General features: G+C 47.2%; 1 protein-coding gene across 9 annotated transcripts in view; it reads right to left on the reverse strand.

The window, feature by feature from the left end:
- Positions 1–21,449, reverse strand: part of Herc4 (HECT and RLD domain containing E3 ubiquitin ligase 4) — a 283,732-nt gene that overhangs the window by 59,463 nt on the left and 202,820 nt on the right. For all 9 annotated transcript variants that reach the window (XM_075697778.1, XM_075697806.1, XM_075697804.1 and 6 more), the window contains one exon: positions 8,648–8,730. In XM_075697778.1, coding sequence (XP_075553893.1) covers positions 8,648–8,730 — 83 coding nt within the window. The remainder of the gene's footprint in view (positions 1–8,647; positions 8,731–21,449) is intronic.

Below are 21,449 nucleotides of genomic sequence, written 5' to 3' on the forward strand. Positions count from 1 at the left end.
TGTGCTCACCTACACAGTTCGGTTAGGCTATGGACGTAAATATTAGTGTAAGAGCAGGAACATTTGAGACTTGGGAGAGAGAGAGAGAGAGAGAGAGAGAGAGAGAGAGAGAGAGAGAGAGAGAGAGAGAGAGAGAGAGAGAGAGAGAGAGAGAGAGGGGGGGCAGAGGAAAGACAGGGAAGTTAACCAGAGTGTGTGTCTCCAGTTGGCTACCCTGTACTGGGGGAGGGACAAAGGGATGTGGTAGGTGAGAGAGAGAAAAGGATAAGAAAAAAGAACACACACACGTACACATGATACACATGAAATGTTTCTGAGGGCACTGTCACGCAGCCCGCAAAGGCGTTCCTAGTGTTACGCAGTGTCACCGTACAATCCTACGTATCACAGTGTACAGTCACAATTTGTCAGAAAGTCCCGAGTCATTAAGTACCACAGCAGCGCCTTCATAGCGGATCGCGCTGATGTTCACATAGGCCAGTTTCCACGGATGTTTTGTCATTGGGCACTTGTCCAGTTTGTCTAGGGTGGCTGAGAGGACTGCTCTTTGTGGGTTGAAACAAGGGCACTCACAAAGAAGGTGCGCGATTGTTTCATTGCACCCGCATAAGTCACAGAGTGGGCTGTTGACCATTCTGGTAAGAAAGGAGTACGCATTCGAAAATGCTACTCCAAGCCATAGATTGACTAGAAGGGTGCAGTTACGTCGTGGAAGCTCGGGCAGAATACGGAGCTGTAGATTAGGGTCCAGGATATGAAGGCGTGCACTTTTGTGAACTCGGATGAATTACACTGAGCTAATGTCAGGCCACGCACAAGTGCGTAAAGTTTTTTCGCTGAGTAGGCTTTTGAAAGGGGAATGGCAATGCAGTTGATGCCGTCATGGGCAGATCGGGCAGCTGCGTCTGCTCGATCATTGCCATGTATGCCACAGTGACTAGGCAACCACTGATATATTATGTCGTGTCCTTTGTGAACTATACAATGGCGGACTTTTCTGATCTCTGCAATGAGCTGCTCATGTGATCCATGGCGCAGTGCTGAGAGTACACTCTGTAGGGCTGCCTTGGAATTACGGAAGATTGACCACGCATGGGGTGGTTCCTCCTGAATGAAATGAAGAGCCGTGCACAGGGCTACCAGTTCAGCAGCTATCGCTGATGATACGTGACATTTTTAGCTGTATTTTGACGGATCTTGTTGGTATCACCACAGCAGCAGCTGAACTTGCAGGTGTGACTAAGCCATCAATTTAAACGTGTACGCAGCCACTGTGCACCTCATGTAAAAGTCCTAATGTGGCCTGCTCCAGGGCAAACGACAGCATGTTAACTTTCTTCATGATTCCTGGGATGGTGAAGCATATAACAGGTCTGTGCAGGCGCTATAAAGGTGAGGATGGTCTTGCTGCAGGCATGTATTTCGATGGCAATGAGGTACAATTGGCAACAATTATAAGACTGAAAGTTGCGTGTGGCCTTTCTACAGGTAAGAGTGGCAAGATGGTGAGAAGGTAGTCGGGCAATGTGCCGAATATGCGCCCTGAGAGCATCGGTTGCCAAGTACGTCGATATTGGGTGATCTCGGGCCATGACAATCATTACTGCTGTAGACACACACCTCGGAAGATCGAGACACCTCCTTAGGGCTTGACCTTGGTAGTCCCTGGAGTATGCGCAGATTTGTTTTGCAGGTGTTACCAAGCACAGGGAGGCTGTATCTTGCGAAACCGAGGAACAAGGCATTACAAAGCTGCAGCATTGACCGCACCGATGTGCCCTATGACTTTCCACCGAGAAATTTGAGGAGATGTATGATTGTCACTAACCTCTTCTTTAGGTATGAAACATGCGGGCTCCATGATAGGTCGTGGTTGATAACTACCCGTAAAAAGCAGTGTTTCCGTGCGTTTGCAACTGCTTGCCCATTGACACTTACAGAGTAACGCTTCATTGCCTTGGGAGTGAATGTAACAAGGCAGCCTTTCTCTGAAGACAGCTCTAAGTTCTGTTTTCGCAAGTACAGTGATGTTAACATAGCTGCCTTTTGTAGCCATGCTTGTGCCTGCAGTTGTGTTACAGCAGACGCCCAAATGCCGATGTCGTCGGCATAAATTGATACTTGAACTTTGTTGGGCAAGTATCTGACTAAGCCAATGAGCACTAGGTTGAATAGCGTCAGGCTCCCAGCACTCCACCTTGCAATACTCCACAGAATGTTTGCTGTGGAGTCGTGACACTATCCTCGTTCATCATGAAGAAATGCCTGTCGGTCAAATAACTGCAGTGCGGCCACTGATTCCGGCTTCAATCAGAGCCTCTATAAAGACATAATGTACTATATTATCATAGGCGTCTTTTATGTCAAGGAATAATGCAGCAGTGAGCCGTTTCAGACGTTTTTGATGTTGAAAAAACATGACCAAATCGATGACATTATCTATGGATGAGCGCCCACGCCGGAAGCCAGCCATAGCATCTGGGTACACGTAATTTTCCAGGTACCAGTCCTGGCGCGTCAAAATCATTCTTTTCATTATTTTCCCTATGCAACTGGCCAGAGCGATGGGGCAGTACGATGAAAAATCTAACAGTGATTTACCAGGTTTGAGAAGTGGAAACAAGCGGCTGCATTTCCATTCATGTGGAACCAAACCGTTGCACCAAGACTCTTTGTAATGGTTTAGCAGCAAGAGTCGTGCTTTCTGTCCAGGATTGGCAAGCACCGTATAGGTAACGCTGTCCGGCTCAGGTGACAAGGAGCGCCTGCAAGTCGCCAGTGCCGCTTCAAGCTCCTCCACCGAAAACATTACATCCATTCGGGAATCCCGTGGCACAGGAGTGGCACATAGTGTAAGTGCGCATTGGAGCTGTAAGCTGACAAGTCTTGAGCAAAATTCTTCAGCAATGTCAATTTCTCTGCGACCTTGGTGCAATGAAAGGAACAATGCACGGTTCTCCATATCTGAGATAATCACTGACGTGGATCCAACGACTCACAGAAACGTTTCCATCTTTGAGATTGTAGTGTATCAATGCAGCGTTGAATCTTCTTTTGCATCTGTCTTGCCTCTCTGAGATCATGGATGGATTTAGTTCTCCTGTATCTTCTTTCAGCCCGCCAGCGAATTGCTCGTAGTCACTGCCGTTCGGTTTCAAATTCTTCCTATTTTGGGAAAGGCTGAAAACCGCGCGTAGTTTCTTGCATGGCTTTTTGGATTTCGTGTTCCAGACTTGAATGGTTCCCTTGCTGACATACTTCCTCCATGTGCGACCAAAACGCCGCCTAGTCAATTCGCCGGAGGCTAGTGGAGGAACATTTATATAGTCCCTTGATCTTTAGTTATGTGGGTATATGGTAGCTTCCATGTGATTCGATGTCTGGAAACCATTGCACGTTTCTTTCAAGACGCCAAGAAAGCAGGGTCAAGTCTAGGCAGCTGCTGTAGGTAAGGACCCGTAAGTATGTCAGACTACCATCGTTGAGGCAGTAAAGGTTGTGCTGTGTGGCAAAGGATGCTAGTCTCCTTCCCCTGGAGTCCATCTTCAAACTCCCTCAAAGTGGATGGTGAGCATTAAAATCTCCGGTGAGAATCGTAGGGCCGGGTGTCGCTGATAGCATGTCTTGCAGTCGTTTAGAGTCGAAGCCACTTGAAGGATCAATGTAAACAGCAACCAATGTGAACGTAAGCTTCTTTGTTTTTACAATTAAACAGATGTACAGGTTGTCATGAGGCGGGACTGGGTGCAACACGTATGTCAGATCACATCTAATATATTCAATGACCTTGCTCACATCACCACAGGTAGAGGACATGAATGGCTCATAGCCAGAAATGCGTATGATATTCTGCACATTCGGTGCACAAATTACTAGGATGGGAAAACGGTTTTCAAAGACAAAGTGTCTAAAATCTGAAATTCTCAATTTGAGACCACGGGCACTCCACTGCAATAGAGATGCCTTCTTGATTTCCTTGTGGAAAGGCAACGAGGGGTGGGCCATGGTGCTATGCGATGCTTTCAAGTACTGGAGTCAGTGCATCCAGTACTTGCAGTGCGCTACGAGCAGCCGGAGTGTCCATGTTTGTCAGTAGTAGACGCATGACATTCATGAGCGACTTGAGAACAGCAATCACTTGTGAATCCTTGTCTCGCAATTGGTCAACTGAAGCGACATTTGACTTTAAGTGGTGAGTCATGTGCTGTGGCTCTAGCGCATGGCATGTCTTTGGCAGTGCTGGCCACACCTCATTTGAGACTTGCGAAATATTCTCGTGTGCACATATTCTAAGCCTCGAACTATAACAATGCATCAAATTTTTAATTCTTATAAGTTTATTTCGTTTTTTATTGTTGTTATTCATGAATAAAGAGTACATATATACCAATGCAAAATATTTTTTTCTCACTTTACGGTCACCCTAGAAAAATTACGGTAAATTTCTTCGAAGTAGGTCCCTCAGAAGAATTGGAATCTGCAATACAAAAAAATCGACCCTGGGCGGTCGCATATGGCGAAAAAAATCGACTTTGAATGGGTTATATTTGACAGCCAACACAAGGAATGGTGGTCGCTTATGACTTTGACAGGTAAGGACAGAATTTCATGGTAGCCAAAATGATGGGAAGGCATTCTTTTTCCGTTGTAGACTGCAGGCATCATTTAAGCTCTTCGAATGCTTCGATTTGAGGTGTTTCCCACTTAAACTCAATGTCTGATTTCGTGAAAAAGGTCAGTGGCTGGGCAATGCGCAAGAAATTCTTGACAAAGTGCCTGTAATAGGCACACAAGCCAAGAAATCTGCGCACTCCTTTCTTGTCTGTGGGCTGTGGAAATTTAGCAATGGCAGATGTCTTCTGCGGATCAGGGTGGACTCCAGATTTGCTGATGATGTGGCCCATGGAACAGAAGCTCATTGTAAGCAAAGCAGCACTGTTCCAGCTTCAGAGTGAACCTTGATGACTTGATGGCCTCCAGTACTGTCCCAAGCCACCTAAATGTTTAAGTTATGGGGTTTTACGTGCCAAAACCACTATCTGATTACGAGGCACGCCGTAGTGGGGGAATCTGGAAATTTCTACCACCTGGGGTTCTTGAACATGCACCTTCCAAGAAGCCTAAGGTGATTGTCAAAATTCTCGGCAAAGACGACGACGTCATCCAAGTAGGCGAGACAGGTCTGCCACTTCAACCCTACTAACACTGCGTCCATCACGTGCTAAAATGTTGCAGCTGTCGAGCACAGTTCAAAAGGCATGACCTTGAATTCGTAGAGGCTGTCGTGCGTGACGACGGCGGTCTTCTCAAGATCCTTCTTGTCAACTTCTATTTGCTAGTAGCCAGTCTTGAGACCCATCAACAAGAAGTACTTAGCATTGCAGAGCCGATCCAATGCATCGTCTATGCGTGGGAGGGAGTATACGTCTTTCTTTGCGATCTCATTCAACCTACGATAATCGACGCAGAAACACAGGGTTCTGTCCTTTTTCTTCACCAAGAGTACAGTAGTTGCCCACGGGCTATTCGACGGCTGGATGATGTCATCGTACAGCATTTCATCGACTTGCTGTCTTATAGCTTCACATTCTCGCGTCAAAACTCTGTAAGGGCTCTGGCGAAGTGGTCGAGTGGATTCTTCGGTTATTATGCGATGACTTGCAACTGGCATTTGTCGAATACACAATGATGTCGAAAAGCAGTCTTTGTATCATCGGAGCAGACTTTAAGCTGTTGCTGCTTACTCACGGGAAGACTTGGATTTATGTCGGAGACTGGTTCCCAAACTTTGACTGCCGAGGTAAATCCGACAGAAATGGAGACGATAAACGCATCGCTGGTTTCCACAATTTCCTCGATGTATGTGATTGCTGTACCCTTGTTGATGTGTTTGAACTCCTGGCTGAAGTTCGTCAGCATCACTTTTGGTTTTCCTCGGTGTAGTTGAGCGATACCTCTTGCGACACAAATTTCACGATCGAGCAGTAGATGCTGGTCGTCGTCTATTATGCCTTCTATGTCTGCAAGTATTTTGGTGCCGACGGAAATGACAATGCTGGAGCGAGGCGGGATGCTGACTTGGTTTTCAAGTACTCTCACGGAAGTCCTCACCAGCAGCAATGCATGGTCTGTGGACAGCGTTATCAACTTCGGTTTTAGGTTTACGACTGTGCTGTGTTGATTCAAAAAGTCGATGCCGAGAATTACATCGCGTGAGCACATTTGAAGGATAACGAAGGTCGAAGTGTAAGTCCGGTCATGCACTGTAACTCTTGCTGTGCAGGTTCCAGTTGGCGTTGTAAGGTGTCCTCCAGCTGTCCGGATATGAGGGCCGTCCCATGTAGTCTTTGACTTTCTTCAGCTTGGCAGCGAAGGGTCCACTGATGATGAGTAGTCGGCTCCTGTGTCTACTAGAGCAATGACGGTGTGGCCATCGAGAAGAATGTAAAGGTCGGTGGTTCTTCATCTTGCATTGCAGTTGGGTCGTGGCATTGCATCACGGCTGCATCGCATTGTTCTGTAGCTGGTACGTCTCATCGTCAGGTCTTCTTTTGTCAGCATACCCTTGGCTCCGAGGCTTCACCGGGATGGCGGACTGTCATTCCTACCTCGTCGAGATATATCTTGAAGCAGCAGCGGCGGCAGCGGAGGGTCTTCGATACTCTGACGTACAGCAACTGCACCTCCAACAGTTGCTGCTTTTAATTTTCCTGATATGGGCTTAAAGACCGGCCACGAGCTGGTCTTGTGTACGGTCAGCGCTGCGGTGACAGGTAGCTTACTGGTGCCAGGGAACACGAAGAACTTCAGGGTCTCTACTGTGTTGTGGTGATGTAGTCGGCGATATCACAAGGCTGTTCACTAAGCTGTGGACGCGTTGCATTGATGGCGAAGCCTCACAGTCCCAAGTTGTAGTATGGGCACCGGCAATATACGTGGGCTGCTTTGCAGTGGTAGCAGAGTGGGTGGTGGTCTGGAGAGCGCCATGCATCTGTCTTCCTTGGGTAGCTGTGATGGGTGAAAAGAAGGTGAGCTGGTGGCGCGAACAACGGAACTGCGGCGTTACCAGGCCCTGGCATGGGCATGGGGGGGGGGGGGGGGCGGAGCATTGCGGCGGGCTACGGCGGCATAGGTCATCGCTTTCAGCCAAGGCCCCGGTGATTCGGGTACTCCAAGTGACTGCTGAATTTCCTCTTGGATGATGTCAGCAATGGATACTACTTGAGGCTGCATCCAAGAGAACATCCTGCACAGTTCTTCACGTACAACAGTTCTAATGGTCTCTCGAAGCTTCTTGAAGCCTAGTGCTTGAATTTCGCGCTTTGGTGAAAGCACTTGGAGGTTGTATTGGTGGGTGCGCATTTCCAGCGTCTTCTTTGCCTCTGTCAAAAACTCTGCTACGGTCTTCGGGAGGTTGCAGATCAGTCCTGTGAAAAGTTCTTGCTTTATGCCCTGCATCAGGAAGCGGACTTTTTTTGCCTCAGTCATTTCCGGGCCGGCCTGTCGGAAAAGACGAGTCATCTCTTCCATGAATATGGCGATGGCCTCATTGAGCAGTTGCCCTCGGCTTTCCAGCCAAGCATGCACTTGCTCTTTGTGCACGACGCTCGTGAAGGTTTGCAGGGAGTCGCGGCAAAATAGGTCCCACAATGTTAAGGTGGTTTCTCATTTCTCGAACCACTACCTCACGCCATCTTTCAATGAGAAGAAGACGTGGTGCACCTTGTCGTCGCAGTTCCAATTGTTAAAGGTAGCGACCCTTTCATACGTTTCCAGCCAGTTTTCTGGGTCTTCAAATGATTATCCGCGGAAGGTCGGTGGCTCCCTGGGCTGTTGCAGCACAATGGGTGATGCTGGGGCTGCCAGTGTGGTTGTTGACTTGGCCAAAGTCTTTATGGTCATCTCAGGTAGAAATCCGTGCTCCGGGGACAGGTTTTGTAGCCTGCAGCTTGCTTGATGGTCCAGGACACGCTGGTGTTGTCTTCGGTGTGTAGGGTTGACAGGGGAGTCCGGTAAATGAATGCAAAAGCACCTCCACCAGATGCCACGTTGTAATGACAATGAAGAAAATAGTTGCAAAACTGTGAATGACAAAACAAACTTTTTAATGGACAAACCTGTGCCCACAAAGGCAAGTTACGCCCAAAGCACAATGACAGCGGAAAACACAGTCGGCATCATCGAAATCTGATCTATGGGGCAAGCGCATCAGCTTTTATACATGAGTCATCGCAGGTTCCAGAATAATCAGTGGCGCCTGCGTGTCTTCCAGAAAGTACTACACAATTCGCGTTGCGCATACAATCAGATTACACAAGGTTCAGTGACAACAGACAACGGACAGTACCATCAATAACCTTCGAGAAACTTCCAATACATGCAGGCACATCCTGTGCTGAGCGATAATGTTTAACCTTTGTTAGTAAGTGAAAAACCGGTCACCCGAGAAACATATTTAAACAAGCACACATGTCAATATCATTCATTATGCAATGATGATAGCATATATTTGGCCATCATTCCTATTAAACATAGCTTTTATAAGTAGAAATTTATAGTGCAACCCGATGTCTGACACCGAGCAGCCCACCAAGTGCCGAGAGTTCGGGCTGTATCCTGTGTGGCATGTACCAAGGTGCTTACTCACCTATTTTCTCTCGTGACCTTAATATGGCTGCCACCTTTCTTGAGCTCATGACTAAGTGTGTGACCATAGTGCTCTACTGATACCTATAGAGAAAGAAAAGGTAGTCAGAACTGCGACATGAAGAAAAAAATCTGAGAAGCAAGGATGAAAAAACAAGCAGATAAGTAAACAGCAAATCAAGCACACAAGGCACTTAGAAGGAAAAGAACTGAATCTCGGAACATTATGTGCACTACAAAATTACAAACTGTACCCTGTACGCTGACTTGTAATATGAGACTTTGCTAATAATATAACAATATGTGACTTTACTGGTAAGGCAAATATAGACAAAGAACATGTACAAAGTGATGTTTTCTATTCTACAATAGTCTACCACATCAGACATCAAACCAAACTGATTGTATAGCCTCAACTCCAATTAATGGCACACAAACTTTAGGTTCATCTGGCACCGTATGTCATAACAAGGCATTTAATTTTCCATTATTTCTTTTGTTAACAGCTATCATGCCACATGGTGAACCCCAACAATAATGTGAGCGTACGAGCCAATGAAAAGGGGCAAGAAGAATTGAAAAATTATATGGACTGTTAACGGAACGGGCCCTGAAAAGAAATGAATAAACTTTGCACAATGCCCAACACTTTAATTTCAATGCAACCCAAATTCTTGAACACCTACAAATTTGTAAGAAAGAACATGACCAGTTAAAATTCAAGAAAAGTTAGCATATTCAGTACTTTAACACTCATTACAACCATGCATTGTAAAATTCTGTATAAAATTCAAAATTAGTCACTTTAGGGTGCACAATATAATTGAATAAATGATGCCAAGCTATAATAAAGTCCTATATATATTACAAAACCTCTGAAAGTAGCACCATTGTCCAAAGATTCATCCCCAAAACCAGCTACAATATATGCATTGGTGTTAGCTTTTCCAATAAGCTAAGGCTTTTGTAACACTAACTGGTACACCAGAGTATTTGGTTAGAAACTCATTTCAAAACTAATGCAACTTATGATTTCTGCTAAGCAAATATCACCTCGCTACTGCTAGACTTTAATTCTGTAATTGTAACATGTACTCTAAAGTGCATACTTAAAAAGTTTAGTGTAATTTCTTGATTACCTATTTCAACATTGCGATTTGTTACAAAAGTAATGTCCCCCTCTTAAAGTATGATCCACTCGAAGAGGCCAAATTGCATAACATCCTAGAGGCAATTAAAAAAAAAACTTTCCGAAACACGCGTATGACGATGCCTGCAGAAAGAGAGAGAGAGAAATACGCAGCCAATTTTTAAACGAAGCAGCACACCAAGAAATTAATAAATCTCAAGAATACAGAGTACTTTAGTCAACCAGAAAGCTTAATGACTGATGTACTGAATGAAGTAAATCCACAAGACGACCACACCTTGCAGATTTGCTATAAGATAGACATGAATTTACAAAATTTTTTGGCCTAGTGGGCTGTGTACAATTGTTTAATATTTTTCGTGCTCTAAATGCTCTTCCATGCCATTCTAAATGAGACGATATTGTTACGCATGAAGAAAACGAAGACCGGTGAACGTGCTTGCGGACTCGAGTGGCGGAAGGAAGAAGAGAATGACGCTCAGTTGATAAACCAGCTGACCGCTCTTGCGCTCACCTTCGCGACTTAAAGTAAACGGTCCCCTTCATCCGTAAGGGTTATAAACGGTCTCCTTCGCGCGTAACAAAGTGGTGGAGGTGCGGGGTACCGCTCACAACAACGGAACCATCACTGCCGCAGCTTCGTCGAAGCCGTCGACTTGCCGGCCTCCTGCCATCAGCCGTGACCATCTTTGACATGCCAGAAGCAGCCACTCCGAGGGCAGCGCCTAGCAGTCCACTGCCATACTACCGAGTTCCACCCACCTTCGGAGGCAAAGCGGGGGAAGATGCCGACGAGTGGCTCGTCCACTACACACGAGTGAGCAAATCCAACGGGTGGGATGCAACCGCTCAGCTCACCAATGTGGTGTTCTCCCTGACCGATACCACCCTCGTGTGGCATGAGAACCATGAGGACACGCTTACGACGTGGGAACATTTTGTTGACGAGTTAAAGGCGTGTTTTGGGGACTCAGTCGCCAAAAAGAAGCGTGCGGAGCAGACACTGTCGCAACGGGCGCAGCTACCAGGTGAGACATGCACAACATACATCAAAGAAGTGTTAAAGCTGTGCAAGGTGGTCAATGCTCGCATGTCGGAAGAAGATAAAGTTGGACATTTGCTGAAAGGAGTGGCTGAGGATGTGTACAATTTTCTAATTGGAAAGGAGAGCCTCAGTTCTGTGTCGGACGTCATTCGGCACTGCAGAACTTTTGAAACGCTCAAGATGCGTCGGACTGCACCAAAGTTTGGTCGGTTGGCAAACGTTACGACGGTTGCCAGTGTGGACACGAGTCCTTGCCTCGACCTTCCTTCGACCATCTGACAGATTGTTCGCGAGGAACTTTCCCGCCGCGCAGGGTTGTTGCATTCAACTGTTGACACACGTCACGTGAGGCTATGACGGCGCCACATTCGGCCCCTTGTCAACCGATGTTTACCGCAGCGGCCGTAGAGTACAGCGCAGCCCCACAGTCGAGGATGACAACACGCCCGCCGACTCCGCGCTATGACCAATGCACTCAGTGCAAGCCTTCTCAACGCCCGATGTATCGTCGTGACACACGCCACGAACCAACCCACTACACGCGGGAAAATGATAATATCCGCTTCATCGACGAATGACCAAGGTTTCGACCTCTCCCGGTGTGTTATTCCTGTGGTGTCCCGGGTCATATATCGCGGTTTTGCAACCAGCGTATGACCACGTGGTATGGCCAGCCGTCAGAGTTTTCTCGGCCCTCCGAATGGCCACACGGTGCCCCGTGGCCAGCACACGTATCGTCTGGCGATGAGTATTGGCCGAGCAGCTCCCGGAATCGCTCCCCAGCATCTGACAGAAGTTTGACACCCCCACGGCAACGTCATGCTCCCCGTTCTCCCTCACCGCTGCGTCGCACCGCGTCCCCTTCGTCACCGGTAAACTAGCTAGCGCGGCCGATGGAGGTGAGGTCGCTGGAGACGTGCTACTGACAGAAATACCTCCTGTGTTGATGCTGAAAAACAAAGTGCGCGTGCTTGTAGATAATGTCCCTGTGATAGCTCTGGTGGACACAGGCACAACAATTTCCGTCATGAGTGTCTGTTTTAAACAAATGTTAGGGCGAAAGGTTTTGTTTAAATGGGACGAAGATTCAAAGTTCTGTGGAGTGAGTGGCGAGCCGTTGCGACCTATTGGGGTGTGTAGTGCTGACGTGTTTTTGGGAGGCCATATTATTACGACAGAGTTTGTAATTATTCCACGGTCGACCCATGATGTTATTCTCGGCATGGACTTCTTGCGGGAGTGTGGTGCTACTGTCGACTGCCGCACAGGAAAAGTATTCTTAAGTGGTAGGATTCCATCAGGACTCCTGGAGAACCCTGTAGATCGCGAAACTACACTGTGTGTTTGTGGTGATACGGTCATACCTGCATCATCTACCGTATGCGTTCCCGTTATCTGTTGCGGAGCCGATTCAGACAGCTTCGAAGCTACCGTAGAACCGATGCACTTCAACTGTATGAAGAAGAATGTGTTGGTGCCACATTGTGTGGTGTCGATCAAAGGCGGACGCACTGGCTTATGGACCGTAAACTGTTCTAAGGAGCCCGTTATACTATCAGACGGCATGAAATTAGCCTTCGCCAGGGAACACGCGTCCTTATCAGTGGCTGAACTTACAGATGTGCCGGAAGAACCTGATGGCCACAGTTCGGAAACGGCCCTTTTGTCGATCGTAAATAAATCGCTCAGCACGAGTGAACGCCGAACGTTAGTGGGTGTGCTTTCGAAGCACGTTGGATAGTTGATAGGGAAACCGTTGGATAGTTGTTTGCGTCGACTACCTCACACGCTACTGCGAGACGGCGGCCGTGCCCTCCGCAACTGCCACTGACGTTTCAACATTCCTGCTGCAATATGTGATCCTGCGACATGGTCCGCCCCGAGTGATTATCAGCGACCATGGACGACAATTCACAGCGGACGTCGTAGAGGAGCTGCTTCGTTTGTGAGATTCCCACTTGCGTCACTCGACACCATACCATCCACAAACGAATGGGCTTACGGAGCGTACCAACCGAACAATTGTAAACATGCTATCTATGTACGTTTCATCCGACCACAAGAACTGGGATGACGTACTGCCTTTTACGTACGCGTTCAACATCGCAAAGCACGAGACTACCGGCTATAGCCCTTTCTTCCTGCTGTATGCACGGCCACCCCGGTACACAATCGACACTGTTTTCCCTTTCTGTAGTCATGAAAATCCCACTGTCGCCGAGACTCTCTGCCTTGCCGAAGAAGCTCGTCGTATTGCTCGTTTGCGCACTTTGGCATCGCAGGACAGATCAAAAGCACGCTACGACATTCGCCACCGTCCGGTAACCTATCGCCCTGGTGATTTAGTCTGGCTGTGGACTCCAGTACGGAAACGCAGATTATGCCAAAAGCTTTTGGCCACCTACGATGGACCATATGTTATTATTAACAGACTCACGGAAGTCACGTATAACATAGCTCGCATCACCGCGAGTGGTAGAAGAGCTGCCAAGACACAAGTGGTCCATGTTGCCCGCCTGAAATTGTTCACATCATGACAGATGGATTGGCTCGCCCGGCGGGCTTCGTCTGCGACGAGAGGAATGTTACGCATGAAGAAAACGAAGACCGGTGAACGTGCTTGCGGACCCGAGTGGGGGAAGGAAGAAGAGAATGACACTCAGTCGATAAACCAGCTGACCACTCTTACGCTCACCTTCGCGACTTAAAGTAAACGGTCCCCTTCATTCGTAAGGGTTATAAACGGTCTCCTTCGCGCGTAACAATAAACAAGTCACAACCACTGGATGTAACATCATGACAAGGCAACAACCCATTTGGGTTTTTGTTAGGGCTAGGAGCCAAGTTCCAGCCAGTAGAGTGCAAGTTGGTATTCCACTTGCCCTATCTTGCCCTCTGTGAACTTCTCCAGGTCCCCAAACATCACCTGCGCCACAACCACTGTCTGTAATCTTCAGCCCCATGAAGCTTCCATACTGTTGCACCAGTATGATGGATACATGCACAATACTTTGAGCCAGGTTTACAAGCAGCATAATGGTAAGCACTGAGCAGTGGAAGTTGTTGCTAGCGGTGATGACAGGAAACAAAAGCAATGAACAGCAATGCACCATAACCATTCTTACAATGTCATGGCACCTGAGAATATTTGAGATAGCATTTAAGTACAATTTTACAGTTTTCAGGATTGTGCTGTTTGGACGTTCTGCACTCTCTTGCACCCCCTTATGTTGTTTTCTCCACGTGGCACTCACATCTGTAATTTGGTTTCACTGCGCAGCTAAATGCTGCCAGCAGCAGGTCTAGTTGCAGAATAGTACGAAACATCATGCAAGTGCTGCGCTGCTAATGCTACCTAAGAGTGGTGTTGCTCGATTGCAGAAGGGAGTCTCTTCCTTTTTGGCTTGTGGTCGGCAGTGTGTGCGGGATTCTCACATGCCGGCCGGCACGCTCTGCAGGTGAAGTAACTCGAGAAGCGGTTGGCAAAGAACGAACGCTTTATTAAAGATTAGTGTAGCTTTTATAGCCTTTATCTTGTGACGTCACCGCAGCCACTGCCGATTCACAAGAGGCATGGCCGGTGAATCTAACAAAATAAACACGTGTCAGCGGCGCATGCTGATTCATAACAATTCTTCCCCCTTAAGGAGTGAAGCGGTTGGGGGGCCGGTGCTCCCGTTTCGACCTGCGCAGTGTCACTTCAGCACGGTCAATCACTTGCGTCTTGCTGGTAGCACCCTCGGCTTCGGCCCGCCCGTCTGACGGCGTTCGAATCTCGGTGCCTACTTGAGCCCGACTGTGACTGCTGTCGTGTCCTTGAGACTGCGAGTCTGCCGCTGCATTCTGGCTGCCTTTAGCCATTGGTACTTGCATGGGGGCCTCGGGTTCCACCGCTTCTCCTCCCACGCTGGTACTCCTGCTTTTTAGCTGGTCGAGGTGGCGGCGATGTTGCTCCCCATCTGCAGTCTTTACCGCTGCCATTCGCGAGCCTTCGGTGGGCTCTACCGAGCCTGGTTTCCATTTGTCACCCACTCCGTAGTTCTTGAACCAGACGTCTTTGCACAGGGGTTGGCCACTGTTGCACACCCCTGCAGAAGGGAAAGGTCGTGACACGACGTTGTGCAATAAAGAATGTGGCTGATATCCGAGAAGCATGGAAGCTGGGGTTTGCCTATTTGGCAAGGGAGTGCGCCGATAATGCGAAAAAATATGGTCCAGCCGAGCTTGCAAAGTGCCGCGTGTATTTTTGTTTAACCCTTGTTTGACAGTCCGTACTGCTCTTTCCGCCAGCCCATTAGACTGCGGTTTGTAGGGAGCTGTCCACAAATGAGCGATGCCACTGCGTTTCATAAATGCCCTGAACTCTTCGCTAGTAAACTGCGGCCCGTTGTCCGTCACAAGGGTCCTCGACAAACCGAACCGTCTGAACATAGTCTTCATGGCGGTAACCTCGATCCATTTCGTATGGGAGTCAACCACAATCAGCAACATGTTACCTTCCACAGGACCCGCAAAATCGACATGGACCCTAGACCATGGCTCCTCTGTGTCCGGCCAAGGCACAGGTTGTCGGGCAGGAGGCATGTTGCCCCATTCAATGCATGTTGGACACGCGTTGACCAGCTTCTCAATGTCACGATCGAGCCCTGGGTACCAGAAAACAGAACGTGCCAGGTTCTTCATAGCCGTTATCCCTTGATGTGACTCATGCAGCATACACAGCATTGAGTGCCGCGCACTTGTTGGAATAACCGCTCGATGGCCCCAGTATACGTCAGTTTGTCTTTCCTGTGCATGTACGCGCCTAACGGCTCCTGAGCAGGTTGCAAGTACCGTGGCCAGCCATTCTGAATGTAATCGCGAACTTGCACGAAGTCGCTGTCGTCAACAGTCATCTTAGCCAAGTCACTCGCCGACAGAGGACAGGTGTTGAGATGATCGGTCAGAAGAACATACTCACAAGCGTCATCTTCTGCAGCCTTAGTGTTATGCTCCTGCCGCACCGGTAAACGGCTGAGGGTGTCTGCAGGAATCAACGTCTTTCCTCGCTTGAACTGAACTTTGTAGTTGTAAGTGCTTAGCAAGAGGGACCAACGCTGAATCCGGGCAGCAGCCATGGCGGGATCAGGCTTATCGGGGCTGAAAAGGCTCAGAAGAGGTTTGTGATCTGTAACAAGCGTGAAATGATTCCCGAGCAGATATTCCCGGAACTTTGTAACCCCGAAGACAACAGCCAATGCCCCTCTTTCAATTTGCGCGTAATTGCACTCAGCAGCTGAAAGTGTTCGCGACCGGCACCCAATTGGTCAATCTTGCCCATTTACTCTGTGATATAGCATTGTGCTGACGCCACACGACGACGCATCAGTTTCCAAGATAAGCGGCTTACTTGGATCGTAGTGAGCCAAGAACTTAGCTTCCTCTAGCAGCCACTTTGTTGCTCAGAACGCGTTATCTTGTCTCACTCCCCACTGCCAGCGTGCGTTCTTTCTTAGCAGCTCATGCAGTGGCTCTAGAACAGTAGCCAAGTTTCCCAGAAATGAGTGGTAGTAGGTCACAAAGCCCAAAAACGTCCATAGTTCCATAACACCAGTTGGCTTCGGCATGTTTATAATTGCAGCAATGTTGTCCATCTTAGGTAACAATCCGATTGTATTTATACGATGTCCTGGAAATTCAACTTCTGCTTATCGGAACTTGCATTTCTGCAGATTCAGCTTGACACCCTGTTGCCGGAAACGTCTGAAAACTTCACACAGTGTCTCACAGTTGCCGCATTTCTCCGCGACTACCACATTGTCCAAATATACTTGAATGCCCGGAATGCCTTGCAAGGTGCCGTCCATACGTCTCCGAAATCGCAGGAGCAGAGGCTACACTAAAAGGAAGCCTATTAAAGCAAAACAGGCCTTTCGGAGTGTTTACGACCAAAATCTTCTTTGTTTCCTCGTCAAGCGGCAAATGACCGTAAGCAGCTTTCAAGTCGATAGTGCTGAATACTTCACCACCGTTTAGGTTTGCAAAGATATCCCGTATTTTTGGCAATGGGTACTGCTCCGTGACACATGCAGCATTTGCGGTCACCTTAAAATAGCCACACAACCGAATGAAACCATTCTTTTTGATAACGGGAACCAGAGGCGTGGCCCAGTCTGCACTGTCGACAGGCGAGAGAATGCCATGCTTAACAAGTCTGTCTATTTCATTTGACACTTGCTCCCACATTGCATATGGCACAGAACGTGCTTTGCAGAACCGCGGAATTCCCGCAACCGCAAATGGACTGCGGATCCATCAATTAGCCCTAGACCTGGCGTAAACAAATCACTGAACTCTGCTAAGAGCATGCTAATCAAAGTACTGTCAGGGACATTTTGCTCACCGGAGGCTTCCTCGCCGAGAATGCTGAGGACGGGCCTTCCGCTACACTCAAATGCGCTGATGACATCGCGCCCACACAAGTTTGGGCCATCGCATTGCAGTACGGTTAGAGTTGCATCTAGGGTCTTTCCCGCGTACGAGACCGGAAGCTTCAGCTGACCCCTCATGGGAAGCTTGCCAAGAAAGCAGGACAACTGCAAGGACGTCTCGCGGAGTGCAGGCCAGGCATGCCGATGCTTGCAGTATGTTTTCCATGTAATGATGGAGACAGGCGATCCGGTGTCCACTAGCACTGTCAGCGGAATTCCACTCCAGCAGAAAGTGCGAACCACGGGCTTGACCCAGTTTACCGACGTAGTGTACAAACTCAGTAGACAAAGTTCGTTGCCATCACTCTCTGACGAATGTTTCTCGCAAAGGGCCCACCCTTTGTTTCCATACACACATTTTAGCTAGGTGCCCTTTACGTCAGCAGCGAAAACACTCCGCCCGGCGAAACTTGCACTTTGCTGTGTTTAGTGCTACCGCAGCACGGGCAAACGACGTCTTCGTTTGGACGAGAAGTGCTCGGATGAGTCTTGTGGTAATACGCTTGACCTTGCACCTTGCTCCTCACAGCATAGACGTTGCCATAATCCTGTGTCTTCTCCATATGATCAACATTCTGCCATCTCAGCTGCTAAAGCTATATCTTCGGCTTCTTTCAGCATCAGTGAAGGTCTTGCCAAAAGCTTCCGACGAAGGCCAGCATCACGTAGACCACAAACAAGTCTGTCTCATAGCATCCTGTTCCGTGCCTCGCCAAAGTTGCAACAGCAGGCCTTCTTCCAAATTTCCACAATGAAGTCCTTTGTTGCCTTATCGGAACGCTGGCATCTCGTGAAGAACTTGTAGGACTCCACTATTTCGTTTCCCTATGGCGCAAAGTGTTCTGCCAGCAGTTCAAGCAGCTTCTCGTAGGTGAGGTCTTGAATCTTCGCCAGCACGCACCGTACCGTTATGCTGACTGTTGCCGTGCTTAAGGCTGCCGTTAGCAGGGCTTGTCGTTTCTTCGAGTCAACGAATTTGTAAGCTTCAAAGTAGGAATGCAGACACACCTGGTAGGCATCCCAACCATCTTCCATTTCGTCGAAACCCGGCGGTCTGACGTGGGTCGCCATGGAGCAGACAAGGCCCGCTGGTGGGCAGCCTCGTCGCCACTGAAGTAATTCGAGAAGCAGTTGGCAAAGAACAAACACTTTATTAAAGGTTAGTGTAGCTTTTATAGCCTTTATCTTGTGACGTCACCGTAGCCACTGCCGATTCACAAGAGGCGTGGCCGGTGGATCTAACAAAATAAACACGTGTCAGCGGCGCATGCTGATTCATAACAGCAAGGCTGTCCTGCAAGAGGCTTCAGAGTGGGGCACCAGGATGGACAAACACAATCATTTGAATGTGTCCCCATTCACATGAGTGTACATGCGAACAATTAGGTGTTGGTGTCCATCATGGGGGCGAACATATTCGCTCGATATTCTGTCCTAGCAAGTTGGACTTCCTCAATTCATCTGCACCCATCGGCCTGTTCTACTGATAGTAATTTGGCTGGCTAGATTGGTGTTAAAAAGTGCAATGAATGACATTTTGATTGTTCGCACTGCTGTGTTGTCATTCCTTTGTCACAAGAGCAGGTATGAGGCCCCCCACAGTACACCAAAATTTCTGATACAATGTGCCGCCTCACTCGGAAAGTTGAACATGACCAACATGCGCAATCTTGCAAACATTGTGGCTATGACAAAGCTGCCATCATTCATGTTGTTTCCAATATACTTGGTTTCACTGGCTTTACAAGCCCCTACTTTCCAAAAGTGAAAGCTAACAGTAAGAAGATCTGAGTTGATTCAGCATGACGAGATAAACCTCGACATAACAAAGTTAGTAAAATCAAAAATTTGCTTTGTTATATCGAAATTTCATTGTATTGAAATTTGACCTTTTATGCAAATAAGAACAGTCGCCAATAGATTTTTCTTAGACAGAAAGGGACCGCAGAATTTCCCGAATTATCAGCCAATCGTGAAAAGCAAATTGGAATGAAAAAACAATTTTAATAAATTTGGCAGCCGGCAAGGAATGATACGGTTTCATGCCACGTACGTCGACGATATCTTCATATCGGCAGTATGAATTAAGTGAAGCCGGCCATGCTTTCATGTGCACTCCGCCCCCACGGCTGATAGCGTCACCCATACTGGGCTCCACTTTGGCGGTCACTCTTGTCACGCGGCGCACAATTTGAGAGGTGCCCATTTGTAAGCAGCCGCTTGTAATTCAATCATTTGACCACCTGCATCCGTGGAAGTTCCTATTTATTGTATCGGCATTCCTTTGCAGCGCAGTTAAATTTCATTATATTAAAATTGCATACACGCACTTCGTTATATTCAGGTTCTAAATACATAGTGTACTACGGACAAGAGCTTATGAAAGATTGAATACTTTGTTACATCGAGAATTTCGTTATGTTGAGGTTTAACTGTGCTTGATTGTTGCGTGAAATACATTTCGTGAAAAGGGACAGAAGAAAAGAGGAGTGAAGCGCCAAACTACCAACTGTTCAATGAGAGCCTCAGAAACACAGAAAAAGAGACAACTGCGCATGTGCAGAGAGCCAAGGTATGATGCAAAACAACAAAGTCATGATAACATATCTCAAAGAAAGCCCATTTCTGCAGAACAGGTACAATACGATAGACATATTGCCGACACAATCACACCCTTTCTTTTTAATCTAGAACACTTCCAACAACTTCCTGGCAGTCTCATCTCTCAGCTACTAATTTGCCATCCAGGGTAGCAGAGCTAAAAAAAAAAAAAAAAACACATACAGTATGGTTGAAATGGTGCATCTATGAAGGAAGTTGAGAGTAGCCTGCCCTAATAATAAACGAGAAGAAAGCGAGTTAACCGAGGGGCACAATTTTTATTAGTCGTATCATAAGAAGCCAATTCAAACACTGACACCAAGGACAACATATGCGAAATTACTTGTGGTTAATAAATGAAATAAAGAAACGATAAATTAATGGAAATGAAAGTGGATGAGAAAACAAGTTGCCGCAGGTGGGGAACGATCCCACAACCTTCGCATTTCGCGTGCGATGCTCCACCAATTGAGCTACCATGGCGCCATTTCCCCATTCACTTTCTTGGGTATTTACGTTTCCTAGTAGAATCTTGGGAGTGTTAGCCAGCGCCACCACTCACAGACCTTGGTGGCGGACGTGGAACGTCCTTTCTGCCACAGTAGTCACGAGAATGTGATCTTTTTCGGTGAAGACAACTGGTCAATAAACCCAGACGCTACCTGAAGGCATCAATGTTGCCAGATGCGAAGGTTATGGAATTGTTCCCCACCTGCAGCAAGTTGTTCTTTAATCCACTTTCATTTCCATTAATTTATCGTTTCTTTAATTCATTTATTAAGCACAAGTAATTTTCCCTATGCCCTAATAATGAAGTACGCAAGAATTCAAATTTAAGCTTTACTAATCATATGTGCAGCAATTTGTTCTGTGGTTCCTGTACATTACATTCAAGCTTGGCAAACCAGCAGAAGTTTTTTTGAAAGCAAGCACGTCCGTTCTCAGCATTCCATGCTTTTTACAGTGCTGCAACAATGATTAAACTAGAGATGAGCTGTGTGGGCATGCAGCTCCAAATGGACCTGTGGACCGTCTTTGAAGAAGTTTAAGTGTGCAATGAAAAAAGCTCGTATGTAGGCAAAACTGCCAAAGCAAATTCTCACTGTGAAACCTAAACTGCCACTGAGAGTTGGTGATATATGACATACATTAACCTATCAAGTGGTTGAATGCAAAATGGCTGTCTCATAACGAAATTTCACATACATATTAATAGGCTGAAGCTCAGGATTCAGCAAAAGTCTTATGGGGCATCCCATGTTGATGGTGTTGTGAAAGGCAATAGATCCTTGAACTGCCCTACTATTCAGAAATGTTAATGGCTCGTGCCATATCAGAAAATTTAGTCAGCAAATGTGCAGAAACATTTTAGCTGTGAATAAATTTGAATAAGTGCAATTTTTGCTGCCTCAAGATAATTATTTCAGGCATTTCTGATATAAATTTAGCACTGCAAAAATATTTTATTCAATACCAGAAGATTAGTATAATTACTTCAGGTGCCAATTAATCCTGACAGTTGAAAACATGGTTTTAA

The sequence above is a fragment of the Dermacentor variabilis genome, chromosome 1, assembly GCF_050947875.1.
Source record: "Dermacentor variabilis isolate Ectoservices chromosome 1, ASM5094787v1, whole genome shotgun sequence".
Taxonomy (NCBI): Eukaryota; Metazoa; Arthropoda; class Arachnida; order Ixodida; family Ixodidae; genus Dermacentor; species Dermacentor variabilis.